Raw genomic sequence first — 27,165 nt, forward strand, 5'->3', positions numbered from 1 at the left:
CTTGTGCATTCACATGATGCATCTTTCTGTCCTATAACATGAGAAGAATATGGTTCATTTCTTAAGCTGCAGGACAAACTGTAAACAGATCAGATAATTGTATTTCTTTCTGCTGTGTTTGCAGTGTTCTGTAATTCTTTCTACCTTCCCTATATCTGTTTAATACCCCAAAAGAAGCAGAGCTGGTAGGCAACAAATAGTATGTATGTCTTTGTCTTTATATTTCCTAAAAGCAATACTGAGAAACATTGCTTCTCAGTGCTTCATAAAAACAGATTTGATATTCTGAAATTTACTTGTTGCTCAGGATCTTTCTGTAATATACAAGCAAAAGAAAAATAACTTTGTTGCTTTTCATATTTCCCTTTTCTGAAGTTCTTCTATTACTTTTCTGATTTTTTTTTTATTTTTTAAATAATGAACTTAGAATGTAATCTATGGTTGATTTTATTTATATGGAGTTAAGTATAATCGCTCTGGGCCCCACACTTTCTCTTAAATCATTAATAAATTTAGTTATTGCTTAAAAACTCTATACTTCTATCTCTATTTAGGACTGTTGCCTATTCAAAATAATTTGTGGCTCCTTTCAATTTTCAATATGCATGCATAACTTATTTGGATGGGTAGGATTCAACAGCTGGTGCGATTATATTAAAAAATACATTTTACTTTGGCAGGTAGGAAATTGTAAGATAAATTATTTTGTCTTTCATTTCAATTTAAGTTCTGTACCTTTTGCACATAGGGCATGGTAAGATATGATATATTTAGAGTATAATAATTCCCTATTATTGTTTCATTTCCTTTTGAAATAGTCTAGTGATAGATTGTTGTGATTGTGCTTGGTTTGTTTTGTTCCATCTTACGCCCAAAGAGCAGCTCTGCTCTGTAGAATGGCAGCATAGAGAAACACTGAAAAGTTCACACCTGTTGTGACTCACTAATTCCTCTATCTCATTTTTATTTTTCTTCAGAGGCCTCATCTTTATGCCTTTTCAAATACGTAAAAGATCAGACATTCCAAAAATAACAGTTTATTCTATCATGTCACCTAGTATCTATTCCAGGAAATAAATAAATAGTTTCGATGTGAAGGATCCTCCTAGGCAACTTCCAAAAATAACTGCTGTTTAACTCTATTCTTAGAACACTGATACAGTTACATAAATTTGAGTATGAAAGTGTTTCAAAGTGTACCAGAAGTTCAGAATAAAACACACATTCTCAAGGTGTTTAAACTCGTGTATATATGGGAGTTTAATCTCCACTCTCAGCACAGGGGAGATTTATGAATCAGTGACAGTGCAGATACTTGTGTTTGTGATTACAGTACCTAACGAAGCCTCCTCTGAGGCAAGGTTATCCAAATCTGCACTGGAAGAGGCCTTATACAGTGGCAGGTTAATCATATAGAAAGCTTATAAAATTATTTTCTGTGTCTCACAATTTTTTTCTGAGTTTATACTGTGTTTCCTTGCTTATTGTTGAGCCTTTGTGTTCCTCCATGTGGTCCTTAGATTGTTCTATGGTGATCACTAGAGGGTAGGATGGAATCATTGTATTTGTGGAAGAGGGACTTTGGTGTCAAGTCAGAAACTTAACTTTTCCTTAGGAGGCAGTTTCAGGTAGATCCTCCCTGAAGTTGCTAGACATAGTTTGCTATTAGAAAACATTCTAGATGGAAGGTGTGCAAACAGAGAAGTTTGTGGCAACATGGTGGTTACTTGATATTACACTAGAGGAAAAAAGTGGTGTTATTTTTAAAATGCCACAGGCAGGGTGGACATGATACTGGTAGTTTTCAATCACAGACCCACATAAAGAACAATAATGAAACAGACAAAAGTTTTAAGTATGTGCAATTGCACTGAATTAAATATACTTTTCTGCATATTCTAGTTAGGTATGTTGCAGATTTAAGGCATCTGGTTTAAGCCTTGTGCATAGAATCCTTAAACTGTGTTTTTATTCTTTAAAATGCCTTAGTTATCTCTAGCAAGCTAGACCTACATTTGCAGTGTTGTTTTTGTAGCTCTTCAATTCAAATTTCAGAACTATTACTGTGTAGATTAAAAAAATAAATATGGGTATAGATAGATAAGTGAAGGCATAGTGTAAATCAACTTGGTGTTCTTATGGTGGTTACTTTGATTTCTATCTGTCTTTAAAGGCAGGGCAAACTTCTGCAGCAGCACAGGAGCTGAGAGTCCATATTTATCTTGACTCTTTTTCCTTCACTCTCTGTCCTCATGGTTGGTGGTCTGGCTCCTGTCATATGAGCTGATATAAGCAGTCTGTCAGTAGGAATGAGGCAGACCCACAAGGGTTTCCTTTATTTGTAAGAGTTGGGGTTTTTTTCTTTAAATAAAGGATTGCATAGTCTCCTTTCCCACTCTTTCCCTCCAGTTTCATACAGGACAAATTTGTTAATAATTTTTAATACTTCTTTTTTTGGGTGGGAGATTCTATGTGTTTATCCAGGAGAAGATTTAAGTCGCTCTTTGTATTACAGGTACTTTGGAATAGTCTTTACTTTCCTTTGAAATCTTTTCCTGTTGAAATTGTGACACTTTTGTTTTTTTTCCTAACCCTGTTATTTGGCAGTTATAGTATTTAGTCTTCACATTTGAATTTATAATAGCAAAGGAATGGATAAATTTATTCTAATTTTGGTGGAAATAGATATTTAGAGCAGGTATACATTGAAGTTGTTCTGTGAAATTTTTTTCAATTGTTTCATTCTTTTAATTAAAAAAAATTAACTCAAAATGTTCATAATAAATTCATCACAATTCAATCAGTCAACAGCTCCCCCTTTTTTTTTACAGGTCAGTTGAGTGGAATTATTTTACAATATTGACATTGCTGTATTATGTCTATCATTTTTATTTTCCTGTAGAAATGTCAGCTGGTTATTAACTCAGGCATGACTGCAGAGTTTTTAATTGCTTTCTGGTTTTGGGGGGATTTGTTTTGGTTTCTTTGTGGTTCTTTTTTTCTCTTCGTTAGTTCATTTTTTAATTCCAAGTCCCGTCCCCCCTGCAAAAAGGTAATAGCAGATAGTAGTAGAAGTAGGTAATAAAAAATGAGGAGTTTTTTTAATTGGTTTGTGATGCTTACTTTTTATTATACCACCATCTTTCATATTCTTTTAGAACTGAAATACTGCACAGGAATTGGGCTTTGATATTCAGTTCCCAGTCTAGAAGGGAACCATTGCAACTACTTTGCATTTTGATTTGCAATATGTATTTCAAAGTGATGACTGCAGTGCAATTTGGACCTTTCAGAAATATATTGTCACAGAAAGCAATTACCTGTGAGAGAGAGCAAAGTGCTCTTGGCTTTTCAAAGTATTGTTTGGTTTGGAATAGGCTTTCATGAGGGAATGTATAAGGGTAGCCTAATTTCAGAAACGGTTTTGTCATTCCTGCCTTTGAGACTTTCTTTGGGTGACACATATTATGTTAAGGCTTTTGGAAATGGCATTGAACGTTTAGTTTTAGTCTCAGAGATGGACAGGGTTTTAAAATGATGAAGGTCAAAATCATTATGACTTAGCCAATCTCTGCTTCTGTTCACTTTTCATGCTATTCTTTTCCAACAGTCTTTGTGATGGCATTATGAACTAATGAGGTCTGTTGTACCCCAGAAAGGCTGGGATCTGGCATGTGTGGAGGATTATTTATGAATGAAATGTGAACTCAGAAAGTTTTCACCCAGCATAAATCAATAACCTTTCCCCAACACCATGAGCCTTGAATAGTGATGGTCTTTTATGACTGATTTTTCAAACTAAAAACAGAACAGTTTTGCCTGTCATTGAGGGGAGTGGAATAATTTCCTTTTCTTGAACTTTGACATCTTATTTGGATTTATTAATTTTTGTATAATTCGAGTATATTAATGTTCCTTATGGCACCCTGATTCATTGCAAGCTACTGAGATTTACTCCATTATTTTCTTCCTGTGGAATTTAGGATTTACAGGTTCTTCAACCAAGACTACTTCGGCAGTATCAAAACACTGTCATTTAATGTAGTTTATTTTAACCCCATTTAATGCCCTTTTGTAGTCAATGAATTTCACTGAAATGATTACCCTCTCTCTGCTGAACAATATACTTTAATAAGAATATGAATTCAATAATGATTCTCCAAGGGGTTTGGTACGTGGTATTATATTTTAAACCTATGTAATTAATTTATTATTGTAATTGGAGATGACAGATTCAAATATCGAGCTTTCTTTTTGATGTTTACAGTCACTTTGCCTTTCCATCTCCTCTCGGAGAGCTGGAGGAGAATGCCAGGAGCAAGCCGGGGAGAGCAGGACCGGTTCCCGGGCGGCTACTGCCGCCAGGGCCATGGCGCTGTCCCTGGTGCTGCATCCACAGCCCGGGCACCGTGAGCCAAATCACAGAGTCACAGTGTGTGCTACATTGGAAGGGACCCACAAGGATCATAGAGTCAAACCCTTATCCACGCACAGGAACATCCCCAGAGTCACACCATGGGCCCGAGAGCATCATCCAAATGCTTCTTAACTCTGTCAGGCTTGGTGCTGTGACCACTTCCCTGGGGAGGCTGTTTCAAAGCCCAGCCACCCTTTGGGTGAAGAACCTCTTTCTAATATCCAACCTAAACCTGCTCTGATGCAATTTCAGGCCATTCAGTCGGGTCCTGTCATTGTTCACCACAGAGAAGAGATCAGTGTTGACCCCTCTTCTTCCTGTCGTGAGGAAGTTGTAGACTCTGATGAAGTCTCCCCTCAGTCTCCTCTTCTCCAGGCTGAACAGACCAAGTGACTTCAGCCGCTCCTCATACAACTTCCCCTCAGGGCCCATCCCAGGGCTTGTTTGTATTAAGGAGAATTAAATAGAAGAATGACATAGTCAGGAAAAGGATGATTAACTTACAGTCATAGGTCAGACCAAAAAATGACTTAATTACAACAGCCTAGCTATAAGGTTTATAATAAAGGTTAACTGAAAAGTCACAAAGGTTCTGAAGTACTTATAGATATTTTATTTTGAAATAAAAGTGGTTAATATCCTTAATCCATACGTGTAGAAAATGTGGATGAAGTGTTTTGGAAAGAATAGACTAAAACCATCAAGAACTAGTCTTATGTGTATGGCTCTGAAGATACAAGTTATGCCAAGCTTTGAGGAAGGTGAACACTCATTGTAGCTTCTCGTTATCCTCCCTTTTTCTGCTGCTATTTGCACTTTCCTTGTGCATTTACATATATAGTGACTTATAATTTCATATTTAGGTTTTGTAATGTGGGGCTTTTCTCTATTATTTGGCAAATGTACATCTTCTTTGCACATTGTAACTCAATTTTTTTCCCCATCCTATGAATGTAAATAGGCTGTAATTCCCTGAGAATCAGAGAAATTTTGTTGCTAATTTCATGTCATTAAAAGCAGTTTCATTTGGCCTAGTAGTACCAGTATCTGATATGGCTTACCAGTGTCAGCTTCAGGAAGGATTCAAATGTAGTCAATCATCCTTTCTTTCCAACACTGAACTGTCATCAGAAGTATATAAAAAGAAATTAGGTGCATCCTATCAAATGGTACATATAACAAGTACTAAGGAAGTTGGTTTGAGCAATCTCAGAGCAGTTTACTACATTTATTTGAATGAAAGAAGCTAAAAATGAACTTTCAGTTCCTTAGCACAAAGACTTTTAAGATGGTCTAGGTTATAAATTTATTCATCTGCTCTGGGCCAGTGGTTAGTATGCATGCTGTTATGGTAAAGGCCAAGTGACTTGCCCTTCACTGAAGAAATCTTTTATTCAAAACCACCTTTGCTTCAGCATCTTTTCTACAGTAAAAACAGTATCTCACTAAAAACACAAGAGTTTAGCACCCTATTCTAGTGCTCTGTGCTAACTTGTTTTTTGTAGCATGTATTTTCTTTCCTGTTCTTACAAAGTCTTGTTGCTCCATCCTTGACTCCTATCTTCAGTTTTCTCCTTTTACTCTAGGGATCCTTGATCCATAGCCCTGCAGTCACCAGCTTTTTCTCAGTCCCCCTCTGGATTGCTGTCATGTGTTCTTTTTGCTGAGACTTTGCTGCTACCTTTTTGACTTTTGTCCCCAAGATGCTATTACTGTCTTTCAGCCTTTACTCCCTCTGTTGTTGCTGTACCTGTCCATTCATATAAAAATTAAGAGACAGTCCTAGAATCCTTTTTATTTCCTCTGGTAAACAAATCACATGTTTTTATTTAGGATTTCTTCTCTCCTATCTCTTTTCTGTTTTCTCATCTTACTTGATGATTCCAAAACTGATAGCCCCCCTTAAAAGAAATAGAGATAAGAAATAATGGATGGACAGTCACATAAAAGAAAACTATGATGGGAGGTTTTTTTAGTTGTGTAATGTTGCACTTACCCATTGCTATGTGTAATCCAAAACTAGCTCTAAAGAAGAATCAGACTGAGAAACTGGGGAAAGTCGCTGTGTTTACACTGTGAGAAAGAATTTCATCCCTGAAAAGTAAAAAGTTACCAACTTAAATATGAAACTTTATGAATTTAAACCTTTGCTTCTACCTGATTTTTCATACAATGAATGACTTGAATACTGCTGAATAAATTTTTTAAATTTTGTATTATGCAATATGCAAGGGCAAGAATTCCCAGCGCATTTTTGTGAGTGAGGTTCATACTGAAATATGCCAGGATGTAATCAGAATGTTTCAACTTTGAAAGAAGCCCAACAGCAATACTCCCACACAAACTGCCCAAACAAACAGCCCACACCATCCCAGTCCCAACCCAAAAAACCTGACCAGGGTGACATCTAATCTGTTATTGTTGAGATATTACAACATAAAGCCAGTCTCAGTCTGTTAGTCACAGAAGAAAAAAATTGAACAAATACCTGAAGAGCAGATAGAGTGTCTGAACAGAGAAGCAGCTGAATGCAAGGTTGTTTAGCAATTGCATTTTGCTAATGAAGGTAAATTTTAAGGAAAAGTAAGATGGCCTTTGAATTTTATTCAGATTGCTAATACCTGTCAGCTACTCTTAGCACCACAACCATTTCCACAAATGGCTAAGATAATGGTTGGAAAAAACAGTGAATATAAGGTCAAGGGGAGAGTTTTTATTTATATATGTACCCATAGCTTCTTCTTGCTACATGGAGCATGTGTGCCAGACTTTCTATTTATAGCTGGGTCATGAATGTTCAGTATGAGTGGTTCTGTAAATGTAGTGAGATGTTTTTTTGGGGGGTTTTGACTAATTTTTTCTCCTATATGATTTGTTTTCATTCTTTTGCAGTGTCTGGGAATGTATATTTCCATAATACTTTTTACCCACATTCCAAGATGATTTTAGCTCATCTGTAGTTTCATGTATGCTTAATGGTACTAAGAAGTGTATTGTAACTTACTATTTCTTTTGGTTTTGAACTATCTCTTTCAATGCTGGGTTCTCCTCTGTGCTAAGCATCCAGTCCCTCTGTATTAAATCTACAGGAGGATTTTGGAAGCTAAAGCCTAGGAAGTACTATGTACTTGATTCCAAATTTGTAGTCCTCAAAAAATTGCTTCTAACAGTGAATGGGGAATGCCTGCCATTTCATTATTAATATTTCCTAAAGTTATGCCTCTGGCTATTTTTGGCAGTGCTTGATCTTGGCTGAAGATTGCAACATTTACTCGATCCGTAAGCTCTTCCAGGATCCATAAAACTCGGCCATTCTTTGGCAGTGTTCCCTGATATGCTTGATCTGATAAGCGTAGTGACAGCACTCCTTTGCATAAGTGACTCCTTTATTCATTTTCCTGAAGGAAAGGCCATAGGGTGGAAATACAGGCGCAGACAGGAAACAATCCAAAAAATGGCTCCCTACATTTAGAATAGCAATGCTAACTTTCCTTAGTGTTTACTTTTAAGACAAATCAGGTTATATACTCAGGGCTTTTCTTAACCATAAGTCTCAGCTATTGTATGCATCCAGTGTAGATCCCTTACCTGTGTGTACTGTAGTCGAGGAAAAACCCTTCAGCTTTTTTAGGCTTAATTGACTGTTCTCTAGAGAGACTTAGATTTCTGGGTATATGCAGGAACTAGAGGTCATTCCATATAAAACCTTGTAAATAGGAAGCTGTTAACATCTGAGATGTGTGAAAACTGTATCAGTATGGTTGTAAAAACTTTAGGTATTATGACAATAAAGTGCTAAATTAGTAAGTTTTCATAATTTGATGTAGCAAATTGCAGTTATTTTAATAGTATAAGCTCTGAGAAAAAACTACCTTTCTTAAGGGATGTATGCAGTGATCACAAATCTTTATAATTTTTTAAAATTTATTTTTGTTAGAATCTAGAAATATTCTAATTATCAGGCTATTGATATTGTTTTCCCGTTCCTGCCTCCCCCCCCTCAATTTTCTGTCCTTAAAACACTAAGAAAAATGTCTAAGCAAACACTGTCTAAACTTTGTTATTATGAATGTCACAATAATGGATGCTAAACACAATTAAAACAAAATTTGAGTAACTAAGTCTGAAGGTTTAATTGATGGGTGGGTTTTGAATCTAATAACCTTTGAATCTGACAAAGGCAATAATTGTTTGACAGTCTTAAAGTGAGAGAAGTGGTGAAATGAACAAACACCTATGATGAATTCTGCTGAGTATTTAGCCTGTGCCTTTGCTTGGTTTTCAGAACTGTCCATTATGAAGGTGGTGCTGTGTCCATTCATGCTCGTTCCCTTTGGCGACTAGAGACTCTAAGAGTTGCGTAAGTAAAATCCATCTCAGAAAAGAAGTCCATTTGGCAAGACACTTTTTGTATTGTAAGAATGATCCTTTAAAATCAGAATGATAAAGATAATTCCAGACTGGTAAGACTAAAATAAGCTTTAAAAAATGCTCCATGTCACTTTCATTACAATTAAACAACTTCCTATAGAGTTTGTGTGTGTTTTGATTATTTTTTAATATTGTTATAGCTGTCAGTGAATTCATCATTTACTTCTTTAACACATACATGACATAAACAAGACTGTTTAAAAAAAAAATGCTTGTCTAACACCCTTCCCCCCAACTTGCTTAAGCCATTTGGAAGTAAAAAATTTGCAAAAAAATGCTACCATGCATTGTTGGAAGTGTTGGACTGATAGAAAGGAATTGTACCTTGTTTGTTAAGGTAATTGGCAGTGTAAAATTGCACTTAAATCATATTACAATATATGCTTGTGATAGTTTCTAGAGACTAATAAATGATTGATTTTTAGAGATTAAATCAGACCATCTTATGAAAAGGTTACACTCTAATGATGCTGTTTTCAGTGTGTGCATTTTATTATTAGGATGACTTTAAATGTCAGTGATAGGGCAGTGAGATATTTTCCTTTGGACTAAATTAGACTTTGAGACAGTGACAGCAAATGAAACTGTGGGAGGATCTCTGGCTTTTTATTTTCCTCGTGGCATGTACTTCCCTAATAAGCAGTTGTACTGGAGCTATCTGGAGATTCAAGAAACATGTTATGACCATCATATATCTCACTTTAATAGACACTTCATACAAACTTTTGAAAGGTAAAAATTTGAACATATATGACTGAAAGAAGTTGTAAGAACTGTGAAAACAACTATAAGAAAGGCAGTGGTAATCTTTCTTTTTAAGATATTCATACCAGAAAAAAACCCCAAACAAATAAAATCCCCAGAATAATGCTCTTTCCTTCAAGTCCCTCACCAACCTATTTCCTGTATGATATTGTAATAGCTATATACATTCATTGTTGAATTGCAGTCCATTACTACTCATGCAAATGCTTCAATTTGTAGCTTAGTATATGCATGGCTGAAGTTCTCAATTAGTTGTAGTCCTTCCCAGAATGACTGCAGATATTAGTAATATCGTGCTAAAATTATATGAATTTAAAGGAACCATTTTTCCTTAACTCTGTTGATTAGTGGAGAACTCCCATAAAAATTGCCTGGGCAGTCTACCTGTACAGATTACCTGCCATAGGTTCCCAATACTATTACTCAGCACTACTTTCTTTCTCAAAAGGTGGCAGGAATCGTATTCTCACATTGCAGAAAAATGTTTTTTAGCAGTCAGAAATGGCTTCACAAGATACATGTAAAGCCCCTTGAGCAGAAAGTAAGTGCACATGATTGCTATTTTTCTATCCTACAGGGATGAACTAGGGGCGTGGCTCAACTGCACTACTTTTTTCTTTCCTTTTTTTTTTTTTTTTCTTATGATTCATAGCTATTGGGTCCAAGAGAAAATTGAATCAAACAAGAGAAAAGGCAACTCCCCAGCATGATCTGTAATATGAAAGGTGCAGAACTCATGTGTTTTGTCAGACTCAGCAACGCAATAGCTGAGATTCGTGACCTGACATTTTTCTGACTTGAGGAACAAAAGTTAATGCTAGAACACTGGACTCAGATGTGCTTTTGTGGAATATACCAGCTTTGCTGTGCAGAAGACAGAAGCAGGGAAATATGTTTCTAAGATAGAAAGCTTCCATATTTCCATCTTCCCCAGAGCTCCCTCAACTTAAACAGCGGAGACTCTAGTTTAGAAAACAAAGGAGTTGAGGCTGAAAACTTTTCCATTCTTCTGGCCTCTTTAGAATCAATAACTAAAAAGGTTTAGAATTTTAATCACTGAAATGTAATAAATCTTGTTACAAAATAGAAGGATTTTAAAATGTCTGCCAAATTGGTTTTCCATACTTTGCACACAGTATGGCCAACTCTTAAGTCGACACATTTAAACGACTGGTTATTGTTACTGAATAGGCAAGTGCTTTAATCTGCTACATCTATATGTCATGGAAAACAAAAACGACTTAAACCTGCTAAAGTGCTAATTAAGGGATTTGCAGACTTGTACATGAATTTATACAAAACATATGCATAAAAACTTGTAATTTTTTTAAAGCCACAGTAAGCATAGAGAATTTCTAGTATTTGCAAAAGCACCTAAGAACTGTGGCATTATGTCATAATTCTGTTTTGATGGCTATTTTGCAAACACAAAACAAGTGCATAATTTCCTCTCCAAAAAGTAGCATGCCACATACATCTGAAGTACAAACTTCTGAAGATATAAGACTGAAGAAAGTTTTGTGAAGACCCAGGAAAACATTCTAGCTGTGGCATCTTCCAATCTAAGGAATATTTGAGAAGCCTTCTGAAAAGCCTTTGTGAAATACATACTCCTTAGTAACCCCTACGCAAGTTTGTCTTCAGGAATTAATCAGGAAGTACAGAAGGGCTGAATTTTCAGTTTAAGGCAATTAGTCAGAAACCTGTGGTCTGTATTTTAAGTTGAGTAATTGTTGGGGAGCTTAGACAAGCTTTGCCTTTCTTCCTTTATTTCCTCCTATATGAAGAATCTGCACCATTCTTGGCTTGATAAGTTTTCTTATTTATTTTAGGAAGTTTATTTATTTTTTTGTTGTTTCACACTATTTAAAGTGTGCTTAGAGTGTGCTGACTGCTAGAAGATGAGGACTCTGGGAGAGTGAACAAACCCAGCTGCTGGTAGATGAAATATTGGAGAGAGAACTGGCAGATCTAAACTCTTTGTGTACAGCATAAGCCTCCTTTTCCGTAGGCGGTCTGTACTGTTTCTCATGAGGAATTCAGTCTGAACGAAAGCAGCCTGTGCAAAGGAAGAGATTAGGATGTTAAAATTATTTATTAGGATGGTTTTATAGCCACAAAGTAGGCATTTTCTTGCTGATACTCCAACATTTAGAATTTTATCTTTCCACCAAGTAGTTGGCAATATAATGTACTTTAAAACATTTTTGCCAGTAGTTAATTTTTTTTTTTTTTGTGAAACTAAATGTTTTCTATAAACTCTCTTAGGTGGAGTGGCAGCCACATTAGATGGGGACAGCCATTCAGACTAAGACATATAACAACAGGAAAATATTTAAGTCTCCTGGATGACAAGAGTCTTCTTCTTACAGACAAAGAGAAGGCGGATGTAAAATCTACAGCATTCTGTTTTCGGTCTTCCAAGGTATGGAATCAGTGCAGCATTAGTATAACTACTGCTAATTCCAATCTCTCTGGAAAGCAACATTTAGATATTTTCTGTTGTAATTGCATTCATTATTGGAGCCTTCTACTTTTCACTGATTAAAAAAATCCAAAATTCAGTATAATCAATATCTAGAATGGTTCTTTTATGAGACTTTCTTTGTGTATTGCTGCCTATCTGCTTGTGGTCTGTTGGTTTTATTTGTTTGTTTGTTTGATTGGTTTTTTGGTTTTGTTTTGGGCTGCGAGTTTTGTGTGTGTTATTTTGTTATCTGGGTTTTTTTTGTCCTGCTCAACCACTTTTGAACAGCTTACTCAATTCCAATTTGTTTTTCTGATTAACTTCTCTGGTTCTTCATTGCTTAGATTTCTTGGCTGTCATAGGAAAGATTTGTAGTGCTGTGGGTTACTGAAATTAAATTGGAAATCCAGGATTTTTTTCAGCAGATACATTATTGTAGTCTAATCTGAAGTCTGTAGTTTGACTTTTCATTTTGACACCTTCAATAAGCATTTAAAGTTTAAAACAGCACCTTTTTGTAGTATAGTATTAAGTATAATAATAAAATAAATTCTTTTATATCCTTTGATTTCTCATACTTTTTACCTGTTGCGTGGTGTCTCTGAGAATTTTCCAACAATAGTTTTTCTGTTGTAAAAAATAATCTTCTAAAATAATAGTAAACAGAATTACTCAAAACTTTTCTGTAGCATTTATTATATATATATATATATATTTAATTAGTTGCCTTCTTTGGAAGATAAGAATACACTCCCAAAAGCAGGTATAGGGACTTCTGCACTCTGATAACAAAGACTGTATTTCAGGTGATTGTTGTGGCATGCAGAAAATGTATCTTTTTAAAACCAATTAGAAGAGTCATAGAAATGCTTAAATATTTTAAAGCAGTGCAGAGCAGCTATATTGGGGATTTTCTATTGCAGCTATTACAGATCTCAACACTTTAAAGCAAGAGGGATAGAATAATCCATTCAATGATTTTCAAGATGGGTTTTCAGCAGGGGTTATTCCAGAAAGAGTGGAACAATATACTGCACTCTACTGTTACATGTTTTATTTAGTCAAAAAAATACTTGAAGGCAAGAATTGTTAGCAATACAGAGTATCTTTTGTTGATATGGATAAAGTGGTTTGTCTCTTTTTTTCTGAGGAGCACATGCACATGTGTTTTGGAGATTAGGTAATGTTGTATTTGAAGTTTCTCCTTTTTATTTTTTTTTTTAATATTTTTTTTAGCCTGAATTTGCTTATTTGGAATTGTTTTGAGAATTTATATTTTGAAATGGTTTTGTTCTACCTCGCTCAAAATAAAACGTTCTATTTTGGTAATATTTTGGTATATAATATTTTGGTTAGCTGTTGTTAGTGGCCAAACTTATTCTATGCTGAGCAGAGCAGAGATAAAAGCCTTTGGGGAAGGTAGAAACATGTTATGGTAATCAATTCTTGAAAGAATGTGAGAGAATTTTCAGAGAGGTCTATAAGCTAATCAGCACATGAAAAATATAATCTTACTGATGCTTAAATATGGATTTTCAAAGCAATGGAAGTAAATGTTCAAATAAGAAGTAATGTTGTGGATGTCCCCATTCATTTTAACTAAAGACTTTGACAGGAATTACTGAGAGTCCACGGGGGGGAGTATATGGTTTGCACTTCATTGCTGAGGATGAATCCAGTCTGGATGCAATCCTGTGCAATGTGCTCTAGGATGACCCTGCTTGAGCAGTGAGGTTGGACCAGATGACACGCTGTGGTCCCTTCCAACATGACTGATTCTGTGATTCAGTCTCCTGCCTCGGACTTCTTAAAGGAGTGTTATGTTTCACTTCATTAGGATACAGGCATTAAAAACTTTCAGGTGCCTTCCTTCTCTGGAAAGGAGTGTTAAAGCTTTCAAAATTATAACAGTTCTAGAAAGGTTTCTGTAGAGAAGGTAAGCAGGTTTAGGGTCTCTTTGCCTTTGAGTATATATGAACAAATTATTCAATCTTTCCCTTGTGCTGTTAGGACACAAAAAATTATTCATGGATAAGAGGGAGTCCTTAACCTTTTTAACTGACTACAGAGCATTAATACCTGGGAGTGTTTCAAGCAACTAGATATTTCTTTTAGAAATTTCAGCCCTTTTTATTTTGCCACAGTCATAATTCTTCCTTCCACTACCTGAAAAGGAGAAGAAAAGTGAGAATTATGAAGATCCCACTTGTGCAGAGTAAGTTAGCTCTGAATAGGCAAAAACAAAAATAAGGGAGAAGAAAGTGAATAGATAATGACTTTAATTTCTAAATGAAAAGCAGCTTTTGTGTTTGCAGAGATAATATTGAAAATGTATCCCCTGTAAATCTGAAGATTCAGATGCAGATGTAAAGGCTTATAATTTATTATTGCTTTACCCTTATTATTCGCAAGGGCTCATTATCTTAAACACATTAGCTTCCCAGTACTGCATTTAAAAAATAACCCAGAAGGGAAATAGAAATCTGAAGCCTTTCAAGCATCTGAAATTAAGAAAATACTTTTTGTTTTTGCTCTTATGGTCTCACTTCACTCAGCACAGGATGTCCACAGATATCTGCAACTTATTCCCCCAAAACATAGGGCTCTTTTATAAACTTGAGTTTGTAGTGATCAAGTTTTGAGGATTTTTCTCTCTTCTATTTGCTCAATATTGATTCATTTTAATAGAAAGCATTGGTTTAATATCACTTGCCCACTGAAATAAGGTAATTTTACCAATGTAGAAAGGTTTATATATTTTGTACCAAGTCTGCTTTTCCTGTCATGATCTTTTCCAGTGAATAGAAATACATCAATTTAAATAAAATTTTATGGTTTGTCTTTTTGTCTTGAGCTTTTTCTTAAAAAATTTCATAGAAAATATGTTAATGTCAGCTTTAAAAGCAGTCATTAATTAGCTTCTTGGAATCAGTGAGGTCTTTTAGAGTATCAGTTCTGACTAAAAGTATGCCACGGAAGTTATAGGTTGGGTTGGATGACAAGAGATAAATTTGAAAGCACAGGCCTTGATCGTGGGAATCCATTTTGTAATGTTAAAAGAAATTAAACAGAAACATTAGAGTGAAATAACTAACACATTTAAGGTGAGGCTTCATAAAATAATTTTTCAACAGTAAGATAAAACTATTTTAAATGATTTTGTTCATTTAACCCACAACAAAAGTGTGAAGATTGTTCATATGCAATACAAGCTATTTATAAAGAGCACATCCTTCTGGAGAAAATCTGGCATATTGTTCAATAAATCTGTTCATTTCCAGTTCACTCTTGTTGCTTTGCATTACTGAGGTGTTTTACAGACTGTTGCAAAACTCACTTGTTGATGTTTGCTTCAGTGTGATAAATGAAGATTTTTGATCCTTGTTTAGAAAAAGTATATGGTCTGAGAATGGGTCTGGACAACAATAAAACTTAGGGTTTTCTGTGTAAAAATGCAGTAGGAAGAATTAGCAGATGGTTAAGTAATGGCAGGTTACTTATGTGGTAAGAGTGTAGTGGGCTGGAAACTTGCATCATTTAATATCTATACCAATGTGCAATTACTAATTGGGGACATGGTGATTTCTGATGTTTTTCAGATCCTAATTTTCACTGATGAACAGTATTTTACAGTGGATGAGATTGATTTATTATATGTACTTTCTCAACTACCTACTCTTAATTGTCATGAAGCCAGCATTCCATTCAAATCTTTCCCTTTTTAAACAATTTGTGGTTCCTATTCACTTCCCCAAAAATCTCAGTGTCCCCAAATGAATGCTCTCATGCCTGCTACCCCAGACTATCCTCTAGTCTTCTGCTTCTCTCCTATACTTAGTCCATTTTTACACTGTGCTTTCCTGGCTACTCTTTTTTTTTTTTTTTTTTTGCAGGAAAGACATTATGGGATTAAATTCAATCTGGACTCTAAGCCTACACACAAAGCTGTTGGTGTATTTACATTGCTGAGAACAGAGATCTTGTTTGACAGATTGTTGGCACTGCAGTTTTAATGCTAAGGAAATTAATTGTCAATTCTGTGAAGATTTCAATATCAAAAAGAATCCAAATCCACAAAAAAAACCCCCAAAAACCTGGTTCCTGACAGTGAATTTTAAAGCATGGAATAATATTTTAAACAAATAATCCCTTATGTTATTTACAGTGCTTTATGAGAAAATTTTTGAATCCTTATATTTATACATTAAAAAACTAGTTGTGAGACTTGAAAAAGGAAAATCTTCCAATGTAAAAGTACAATACATTCACACAGGTTCATCCTATCTTGTAGTTATGAAAAGAATTTGAAGGACTGGAGCTTGAAATCAGGCTGTCTTTTTCTTCATACAATAGCGAGACCTAACTTATTTTATCCTGTATCATCATTTGTTTGCCATGTCATATTATAAGTAGCTTTTCAATTTCCAACTGTCATTACATTCAGGTTATTTGTGCTAGCTTTTGAAAGAATTGAATGCAACACTTAAGAGAAATGTTATGAACAAAATAATGAATTAATAGTGAAATAGAAGCACACAATAACTCTGTAATTGGCATCAGATTACTAATAAATCAGTTAGTATCATGTATCAATGGACAAGACTTTAATAAGAATTTCAACGCTTAAGGAATCAGCCATTTACATGGTAGTAAAATTAACATCTGTATCCAGAAACAATCAGAAAACAATCTGAATTGATGAATGTTTTGTATCTGAAAGCTTAATGTTATGAAAAGTAATCATAAGAATTTCACCTCAGTATTATTTTACTTCAAAATGCATTCATAATTGTAGGCTAAAAATCTGATTACAGGACATCTCTTTTTACTTAAGAAATGTTTTTAAAAACGCTTTAGTAAATTAGAGATCATTGTCTGTTTATTTAAAAAACCCAATCTTTGTCATCTTCTACTGTGAAGGTGCCTTCCCACGTTGCCAAGGCACATGTGTATGGTGTAATTATGCTTCTACTCTTTCTTGGTTGGTGGAAGAATAGAACAAATAGAAGTTTTTGTCTCACTATTTGTAACATTACTCTGATCAGCAGAAGGAAGATGCTTGTTGTCTACTGCTGTCAGGAGAAGCAGAGAATGTTGAAGCAGTATTTGCTTAAGAAGGGTCATGTTCCACACTGAATGTACAGTGGAATAGGCACATCAGTCAGTTGAACCATATGTTTTTGGAGAGATTAAATGGATGATCTGTTATGAAGCAAGATGCATAGGCTGTTTGTCTCATAAACTGATATCTGTGGGGAAAGAGTTGGTTCTTAGAAGAGCTAGGTATTGGGGGAGCACCTCCGATTACAGTCAAAAACTATAGTATTGTTTGGGATACTACATTTCCTCTCCTGAAGCAATTGCTGTCTGTATAGGACACCCGCTGCAGTGACATGAGGTCATGCCATTCTTAGTTTGCCGACTAGTCACAAACATGCAGAAATGGATTGCTTTTCTCAGGAAGTACTGAGCCTGTTGTTGGGCAGTGATAGGTTAAAGGCCATCTCTCAGTGACAGTTGGATGGTTCTCATCTTTTCCAGGCTGGAAAAAAACCCCCCAAATTCCCAAGAAAAAACTTCTGGAGGTTAATGCCTGATTCAACTAGGGGAGTCAACGTATTTGGGGCTGTTTTGTAAGCTTTTGTTTTTCAATAATGACATATACTCTCAGTTATGGTCCTAGTTCTATCTATGCAGGTGAAATTAATAAGCAAAGTTTTTATGTTGATGGGGTCTCTCTCTCTCTGTCTTTAACCAGCAGTTACATTTTCTCTTTTTTTTTTTTAATAATTCATTTAAAGAGGGATCTCAAATATTCTTTTAGGTCCTGATCTGGACAATTGCCTGGTATTTAATGTTTTATGCAAATATTAACATGTAGGTTATTGTTCATGTATACATTTTTGTCTTCTTCAGGAAAAGTTGGACATAGGGACAAGAAAAGAGGTGGATGGAATGGGAGCACCTGAAATAAAGTATGGGGATTCAATATGCTTCATACAACATGTGGATACAGGCCTATGGCTCACGTACCAGTCTGCTGATGCGAAGTCTGTAAGAATGGGTTCTTTGCAGCGAAAGGTAAGAATGTAAATAGGAATTGATTTCATTCAGTCATAGTCTCATAGGGTGGTGGGGTAGGAAATGAGGGGAACTACGTGAAACAACTGTTTCTGGTTTTAAGCATGCCTTAGCATGCTTACCATGTGAAAGGCTGGGTTTCTTTTCAGTCATATATTGAAAAGTTAAGTGATGTACTGAATTTTTAAACTGAAAGCCAAACAAAGTGCATGTGTCAACCTCTAGACATTAACCTACAAACATTGATAAATCTGGATATACTTGATTTCAAACTAAAATATCAGTAACAGCCTATAGAATGTGCTAAAATTCCTTTCTTCAGTGTAGTTTGGATTGAGGAGGCTTTTATTTCATAGTATTTCTTTCCACATTGTAAGTGTATTTATTACCTTTTGGTCTGGAATATTCAAGTCTTGAGCCCTGAGAGATTTCTTTTATAGAATAATAATAGCCAAGCAGAATGCTAGCTCAGCATCATAAAGTAGGAAAAATACTATTTTACAACTTAACACTGTAGTATTTTCCATGACTGTTTTACATACCAGAACTACAAAGCTGGAGCAAAGGACATACCTTGTAATTTTATATATAAAATTTGTCTGTATCATATGTGTGTATATACACATATATATTCTATAAAATTCTATAAAGGTAATATTTAGGAAACAGTTTCTGTACAGGTAAAATTTTAGTGATTATAATACTAAAAAAATTATCAGTCATAATAGTCGTAATACCTAAATAATTCTAAAATAATTTAAATAGGTTACCTTATTAAATATTTTAGTAAGCAAAACCCCTAAGATTTTTTTTTTAATACAGTATATTGTTTACAAAAGGTGTGGCTTTGAGATTATTATGTCACTGAACCTGCTGGCTTAGTAAACATGTGTCCTTGGACATGAGGAATTAAAACATGGAATTATCTGGTTTTAATAAAATAGTTGTTTTTGTATATGGCTACATAATTTCCTAGCCTCCCTTACTATGTGAGTTTTCAAACTTCTTATTTACAAATAATATTTCAGTTTGCAGTGACTGCTTCTTATTTTTGTTTTGCAGGCAATAATGCACCATGAAGGTCACATGGATGATGGTTTAACACTGTCCAGATCTCAGAATGAAGAATCCCGTACAGCACGTGTCATCCGTAGTACAGTCTTCCTTTTCAACAGGTTTATAAGGTATTCTTTTAAAATTATGCTTTCATCCATTTTCTTTTTTTTCCTCTTCTATTTTATTCAAAGGGGTCGTTCACACAGCAGTGAACAATTTAGCCTTCAGAACAAAGAGATGAATGCCTCAAAGCAGACTTTCTCACTTCTGTACGTGTTATCAGCAGATAAGGGCATTGAGAGATATTGGCCTGTTTCTTTCCTCTGTCTTCTAATATCAATTTATCATTAAATCTTGATTTAAATGCATAAACACACTGAAAATGCAAACAAATCATAAAAGAGAGATTTTTCCTTGCCAACATTTGCTTTAAGTCATATGGTAGATCATTTAGATTTTCCTTTTCTAAGTATAGTTTTTAAGAGTTATGTTCCTTGAAAAACCTGGAAGAAAGAGATAATTGTATAACTACAGATTTGTAAAAAACACAAATATACTGAAGGAATTCATAAAGTCAAGAAAAAGTTTTTCTTAAAAATTATACCTTTTTTTCTACCTTCACATTACACTTTGCTTTTTTGTTCCCTTTTAATGCTAATTTTTTCTTTAATATTTTGAAACATTGAAAAATGCTTTATTGTACATTAATTAGCCTTTTAAAAATCCTGTCAGCTTTATGCAATTTGCATTTATCTTCCTATTCCAAATGTCCTCCTAAATAACACTGATAAAATGCTAATTCTCAATTGCTTGTGATTTCAGTAATTGATGAAAGGCCCTTTCATCAGTGTAGCTTGTATTAGAAAAAGAACGACAAGCAGTAAGACTATATGGAATGATAAGAATTTCATAAGGATTCATTTGTGAAAAGAAAAAAACAGGTTGGGAGATGTTGACCTGAAGCAACTATGTCCTAAATCATTGCACAGCCAAAGACATACACATGACAATTTGTTGAAAAACATTTAACAAGGTACTTAAATAACAACAGAGAAAATCACCCATCAGGAGAATTGCCTCCTGTATGACATTTAAAATACAAGAGAAATGTAAGCCCTAGGTCACTTCTGAAATAATACCCCTTCTTAGAAGCTTCTAAGAATGCCATAAAAGATAAGGACAGAGGAAGGCAATTTAATGATAAGGTTTCACAAATCAAGGTATTGCTAAATTACAGTGGAGATTTTTGTGGAGTGCACAGGGAGTCCAAGGTAGTGTTTAACCGTTTAGTTTTGGCAGGTTGTTACTCCAAGAAGAAAAAGCTGAATTGGAGAGGATGAAAATTATTCTTCTAAGTGTTCTTTCCCACAAAGTCAGTGGAAAAATTGCACTTCAGATAACGTGCTCACAGTAAAAATTAAATTTTAAAGATAACTTTTGTAGCTATCATTTTGAAATATTGCATTTATTGTAAGATATTTAAAAAACAAAACCAACCAAACAAAAACACCAACCCAAATATCAAAACAACAAGCATATTACCCTCACCTCCACCCTGTCCCAAATATTTTATCTTAATCCAGCCAGAAGCAGAGTATGAAATGAGACTTGTGCTCCATATCATGGCCTGCAGATGAATTCTGGGAGCAAGCCAGGTGCTGTACAGCTCAGGAGAGAGGACTGCCAAAGACAGTTGTGGGTTAGGTTGCTGGGAACCTTTGGTGCCTTCAAGGAAAGAAAAGAGGGAGATGGGTATGGGGCTGAGTGGGTGGGTGTGGTGGGCTGCTCTACTCTGTTTATGCTGACCTAAAGACCACCAGTAAACACAAAACAGACGTCGTTGCTACATAACTGGGTTTTACTCAAAAATATGCTAGCAAAATAATTGTGTTACAATGGCAGAATGGAGAATAAGTAAAAAGAGAAATCACGTGTCAAATAATCCCACTCTTTTCTGCTGTGTGCTGCCACGGCGGACCCTTCCGCTCAGGGCTGCTCCTCTCCCAGCACTTCGAGCCCTGGCTGCCTCCTACAGAGCTTCAGGATCTCCAGACCTTTCCTTCCTCCTAGAGCTTGGGCATTATTTTCCCAAGCCCTCTGCACCCCAGTTTCTCTCCCCCTAATGGCTCCTCCTGCTCCTTGAAGAAGGTTCTTGAGGGCCTCCTGCAGCCTTTGCTGGGGCAGACCCCCTGCCCACCATCATCTTCCTGACAGATGTGCAAGGGAAAATTCTCACCTTTCACTTGCTGCATAGTGCTGCTGAGGTCTCAGCTGTGTTTCAGTAAAGATGAGGTTTAAATGGAGGAAGAAGTCATATCAGGGTTTGGAAAGCCCAACGCTGCGGGAAAATTGGATTATGGAGTTTGTTGGGGATTCAGCTCAGCAAGGGGCAGGTGCAACATGGTTGAGGACAGTCAGCTCTCCACTCCTAGGAGAAAATGGTCATAGACTACTTCAAGGCCAAGCATGAACTGGGTATTAAGTAAACAAAAAGGCTTATGAATTGGTGGGACGGAGTGTGCGAAAGTGCTGAATCTTCCACACTGAAGAAGGTTTAAGAACAGGTTAGAGATGTGTTTGAGAACCTCCATGGGCTATCTGGACCCTCTTCAGCACCACAGGACTGGTTTCTTTAACTTCTGTCCATTCCAGCTTCATGATGCTTTGTACAGATTTACAGTAACTTCTCTGTGTCTTTTTCTCTACCTCTGAAACTGCTACATGCATAGGTAGAATATTAAAGTATTTTCTAGATTTCAAAAAAATGTTAGAAGAACATTTTTGATGCTTTTAGGTTGTGTTTGGGAAGGGAGGGGTGGATTGTTAAGTAGAGGATGGGCAAACGTAATTTCTGAGAAGCTACTTGGCTGTCAGAAAATGATTCAAGCTTTGGCGTCTAAACAAACTTTGCTTTTAAATAAATAAAGAGTTCAAACAATAAATTAATTTTCAATATTCAGGAGACTTTGCATCTTTTTACAGGGGCCTTGACGCTCTCAGCAAGAAAGTAAAGTCTTCCACCATCGATTTGCCTATCGAGTCAGTCAGCCTGAGCCTTCAGGACTTGATTGGCTACTTTCACCCTCCTGATGAACATTTGGAGCATGAAAACAAACAAAATAGGCTCCGAGCACTGAAGAATCGCCAGAACCTCTTCCAAGAAGAGGTAATTCTTTCAGTTTTACTCCTGATTTTCCACTATGTTGCCTGCAAGTATCCTTTCACAATAACTGTAGTGTTGCTATCGAATGTGGAGTATGGTTGCATTGGTTTGTTATTGGTTTGGTTTTTTTTTTAATCCTGTAGGAGTCAAACTATTTGCTACATTTATAATATCTCTAGATGTGTTGATTTCCATGTTTATGTAAAGAAATTCATTTAAGGCCTGACTTTCTTTTCCTTTTTTTAAAAAAATTGAATATTAGTGCTCTGAATTCTAACCATAATTTTCTTCCTATGTGTGAATTAGTTTCTTTTGTTGCAGTTTGATCTCTTGATGCAGAAGGATGTTTTGGTTTAATAAGCATGCTTTAAGTATCTTGTTTAATATTATATGTTATTTCTTTGGCAGTGATAGTTGCCTATAATTTTTCAGATGCATAGATACCTTCCAGAATAGAAAATTGTCTAAAATTATATCTTTTTTGTTTTAATTTGACCATACTAAATGTTAGATTTTTATTGTCACAGGCAAGGAAAATTTTCCATAGGGATTGCTTGTTTGACTTCATGTACATATTCCTGTGTTTTGCAGATCCTATCCTTCATGTTGTCTTTTCTTAGATTTTTGAAATTTTTTTTTATTTGCACTGAAAAAATACTTTTTTTTTTTTTAGGGTATGATTAACCTTGTTCTTGAATGTATTGATCGCTTGAATGTATACAGCAGTGCAGCTCATTTTGCAGATGTAGCTGGGAAGGAAGCTGGAGAAGCATGGAAATCTATTCTGAACTCTTTGTATGAACTACTAGGTAAGACATAGAATGCGTTATTGTTTTAGCTCAAAATAATGAAGAATAAAGAAACACATACCTGTTTTATGAAAGAAGAATTTCCCCTGTGTAAAAATTTATGATATAAATTAAACAAGATTTTTGTATTTTCAGGTCCTTGCATGTGCTTAAGAATAACATACACTGGAAACACTTATATATTGTAAATTTTAGGATAATATTTGTCGTGAAAAATTACAAGTTTCTGAGTTAAATGATTGACTACTTTTCCATATCATCATATTACTTCTATATCTTGTGTACGATCCAAAAATGTGTGAACAAAATATATGTAAATACATCATTCCTATGTTAAGGAGCCATAACTTGGTTAGATTTGTAGAAGTCTATGATTTTTCACACATCTGCCTGCAGAACTGCAGGATATATCTAAAGCTTCTATACCCAAGAACCCTCTTATTAGTCAGCAATGACCAATGACTCCAGCATTATACCTGGATACAGTATGCCATGGAAAGGTATACTTATGTTAAATCTAGTCATTAAGTTCTTGTCCACCTGCAGTCACTGAAAATCTCCCAATACCTCCTCCAATTTTATTTGCATATGTTAGTTTTGTTCAATTATGAATCATTATATAGGGTTATTAATCCCCTGTAATAGCTACCTGTGTATTCACTCCTGCTGAGTTCCTTATTGTCTGCAAAAGGAAATTTTGCTGCCTAAGAGACTGTTTTGTCAGTTCTTTTCTCCTCTGTCAGTAAGGTTTCTTGTTGCCATAAGTAAGCCTAAACATAATAATAACATTGACCTTAAGTGACTGAGGACAGTAATGTGTCCCTGTCATTAAGCAGCTCTTTGTGCAGGCTGCTTGTATGTCCCTATTCTGCTTGCTTTCTGTAACACTCTAGCTCTAATGTGTGGTCTGCTTGCCTTTAAACTTGCACATGTCTTGTCAAAAGATCAAGTTTGGACAAAGTCCTCTTGCAGGATTGTTATCTTACTTTCCAGTGAAACATAAAAAATGTTTCCAGCAAAGCATTTTGTTTATCATTTATACTAAATCTCACTCCTAAAAAAATTATTATTGAGAAGATATACAAGAAATGTACTTTTAGCATAAATTCCATTTAAAACTCCACAACTGAATATGTAGTTTGTAAAATGAAGTGAATCAAGTCATTAGGAAGTGGCCAGGTGAATGTGGTGAGGATATTAGTAATTGGCTTTTTTGTAGGTATGCATTGTGAAACATGATCACATACTGTTTTTTCTATAGGACCCATTCCTTTATTAGGGCTCATTTATTACTAGGACTTAAAATACTTAGTTTTCTCTTTGCTACTTTGTGTGTGGCATTGAACCTAATTTTTTATGAGCCTTTTAATTCATGTTTGGAAAACAAAACTATTATCTTTATGTTCTTTTGTGCCATTTATGATTAGTAATACCAATAATTAGAATTATTAATTAGTGTCTGTTGGAAACTTTTATAATAAGGAAATCAAAGAAATTATCTCTCATTCAGTCAGAGAGAAATTTAGGTAAAAAGACTTTACCAATGATACTTCCCAAATTAGGAGCTGTGGGATCTAACCTTTTTTCAGAATATTCAGCAGTATTTCATGTGTGCAAGGCATACTGAAAACTTGCATTCCTCCAAATTCAGAGGCAGTAAATGAAATTTTAATTGCATGCTTCACTTCACATAAATTCTTCTTACTACCCTACAGCAAAGTGAGACAACAGAGGCAGGAGTTCACTATATAACATTGTCAAAAAGCTTTTCCATAATGGAAGTAGTTTTATCATCTTGTACTCTTGCAAAAGAAAATAATCTTAGGAGGGAGAAAGAGATATCCAGTATATGATGCATAACCCTTCCTGAAAGAAACAAGATGCTTCTGTCTGGTCCACTGCCTTTACTATTGGAGTAAATAGAAGTTGACACAGTGAATGGCATTGAGACAGTGGGAAGCCCTTTCCTGTGATCTCTTAGAGCAAAGAAAGAGCTAGCTGAACAGTGGCTGCTGTCCCCTAACTGCAGGCTGTTAGAGTAGAAGGTGGTTCCTCTAATTGTGTTTCTAGGTGAGAAGTTGCTGAGATCTACCAGCTCTATGTTGTTGATGATTGCAGCATAATGCATATGCACAGGCTGCAAGGGTGACCAAAAAAGTGTTTCCTAACATTGGATTGGTAGATTTTACAAACATGATGAGGTAATTTTTATGTTTTTAGTTTAGTTTTCATGGTCTTTATAGTTTGCAAGATAAATATATCCTTTATACACCTCTCTCTAATTGTGTAACTTGCAGCATAGTGAAAAGTCAGGGAAGTCAGCATAAAAGGCAAAAGCGGGACTGAAATATGAATACATCAGACTGGTTTGATTTCAGCTTAGAGTGATTTGTAACAATGGTACACTGTTGTCCTTTGTACTATAATTTTATATGAAGAACCTTTTCAGAAGTAGATGGGAGTTTTTGCAAATAGATTTATGATGCTTGATGATTAAGAGATTTTAAGACTTGACAACATGAATTATATTGTAGGTTCTTGAGAGGAGTGTCCAGATCCTTTTCCTCTGTTTTTTTTCTTCTCTTGTGTCTTATGTTTCTCAAACCGGTATAGGCCTTTCTAACATCTGTTTGCATGTTCCAGTAAAGATACTGGATTTCTCATCTTCTTTCAGAACTCTGGTACCTGCTGTAGAAAATGTTTCTTACTGTTTTCCCTCTATTTCAATAAAACAAAATAGAATCACAGAATGTGTAAGGTTGGAAGGGACCTCTGGTGGGGTCATCTGGTATAGTGTCCCTACTCAGGCATGGTGTTCCATTGCACAGGATTTCATTCAGACAGATTTTGAATATCTTCAGGGAGGGAGACATCACAACCTCCCTGGATAATCTGTTGTTCCAGTGCACAGTCACCAACACAGTAAAGTTCTTCCTCATGTTCAGGTGGAACTTCCTGTGCATCAGTTTCTGCCCATTGCCTCTCATCTTGTAGCTTGGCGCCACCAAGAAGAGCCTGTCTCCATCCTCTTGACACTCACCCTTCAAATACTTGTATGCACTGATGAGGCCCCCTCTCAATTTTCTCTTCTCCAGGCTAATTAGGCCCAACTGTATCAGTCTGAAGCATCTCTCTTATGAGGATTCATAAGAGAGATGCTTCAGTCCCTTAATGATCTTTGCAGCCCTCTACTAGACTCACTCAAGGAGCATGTAATGCACCCCAGGGTACCACTGGCCTTGGCCACCAGGGCACACTGTTGGCTCATGAACAGCTTGTTTTCCACCAGGACTCCAGGTCCTTCTCCACAGAGCTGCTTTCCAACAGGTCAGCCCCCAGCCTGTACTTGTTCAGTGAGTTATTTCTCCCCAGGTGAAGAACCCTGCTTTTGCCCTTGTTGAACTTCAGACAGTTCTGCTCTGCCCAATTCTCCAACCTGTCAAGGTCGTGCTGAAGGGCTGCACAGCCTTCTGGGGTGTTCACCCACTCCTCCCAACTTTGTGCCATCAGCAAACTTGCTAAGGAGGCATCATCCCCTCCATCCAAGTCATTGATGAACAAGGCAAACAACTCCAGGCCCAGCACTGAACCATGTGGGATACCACTAGTGACAGGAATCCAACTAGACCCCGTGCCTCTGATTATGACCCCCTGGGATCTGCCATTCTGACAGTTCTCAATCCACCTCACTGTCCACTCATTCAGTCCACATATCCTGGGTTTGCCCATGAAGATTTTGTGAGAGACAGTCTCAAAAGCCTTACTGAGGTCAAGGTAGACAATATCCACTGCTCTCTCCTCATCCATCCAGGTAGTTGTTTTATCAGAGAAGGCAATCAAGTTGGTCAGGCATGATTTACCTTTAGTAAATTGATGATGACTACTCCTGATTACATTCTCGTCGACCATGTGGATGGACATGGCCTTCAGAATGAGATGCTCCATTACCTTTCCAAGGGCTGCAGTGAGGCTGAGT

At 35.9% G+C, this 27,165-nt stretch overlaps 1 protein-coding gene across 1 annotated transcript in view; it reads left to right on the forward strand.

Moving 5' to 3' along the window:
• LOC114070619 (ryanodine receptor 2-like) overlaps nucleotides 1–27,165 on the forward strand; it is a gene marked incomplete at both ends in the record, with an annotated part of 58,250 nt that overhangs the window by 18,713 nt on the left and 12,372 nt on the right. The window contains 6 exons of the mRNA XM_027908140.1: nucleotides 8,703–8,777; nucleotides 11,882–12,038; nucleotides 17,997–18,161; nucleotides 19,224–19,345; nucleotides 22,200–22,383; nucleotides 23,054–23,189. Coding sequence (XP_027763941.1) covers nucleotides 8,703–8,777; nucleotides 11,882–12,038; nucleotides 17,997–18,161; nucleotides 19,224–19,345; nucleotides 22,200–22,383; nucleotides 23,054–23,189 — 839 coding nt within the window. The remainder of the gene's footprint in view (nucleotides 1–8,702; nucleotides 8,778–11,881; nucleotides 12,039–17,996; nucleotides 18,162–19,223; nucleotides 19,346–22,199; nucleotides 22,384–23,053; nucleotides 23,190–27,165) is intronic.

This window comes from Empidonax traillii, unplaced genomic scaffold (assembly GCF_003031625.1).
Source record: "Empidonax traillii isolate 1590-97213 ecotype Southwest subspecies unplaced genomic scaffold, ASM303162v1 scaffold1622:size81481, whole genome shotgun sequence".
NCBI lineage: Eukaryota > Metazoa > Chordata > Aves > Passeriformes > Tyrannidae > Empidonax > Empidonax traillii.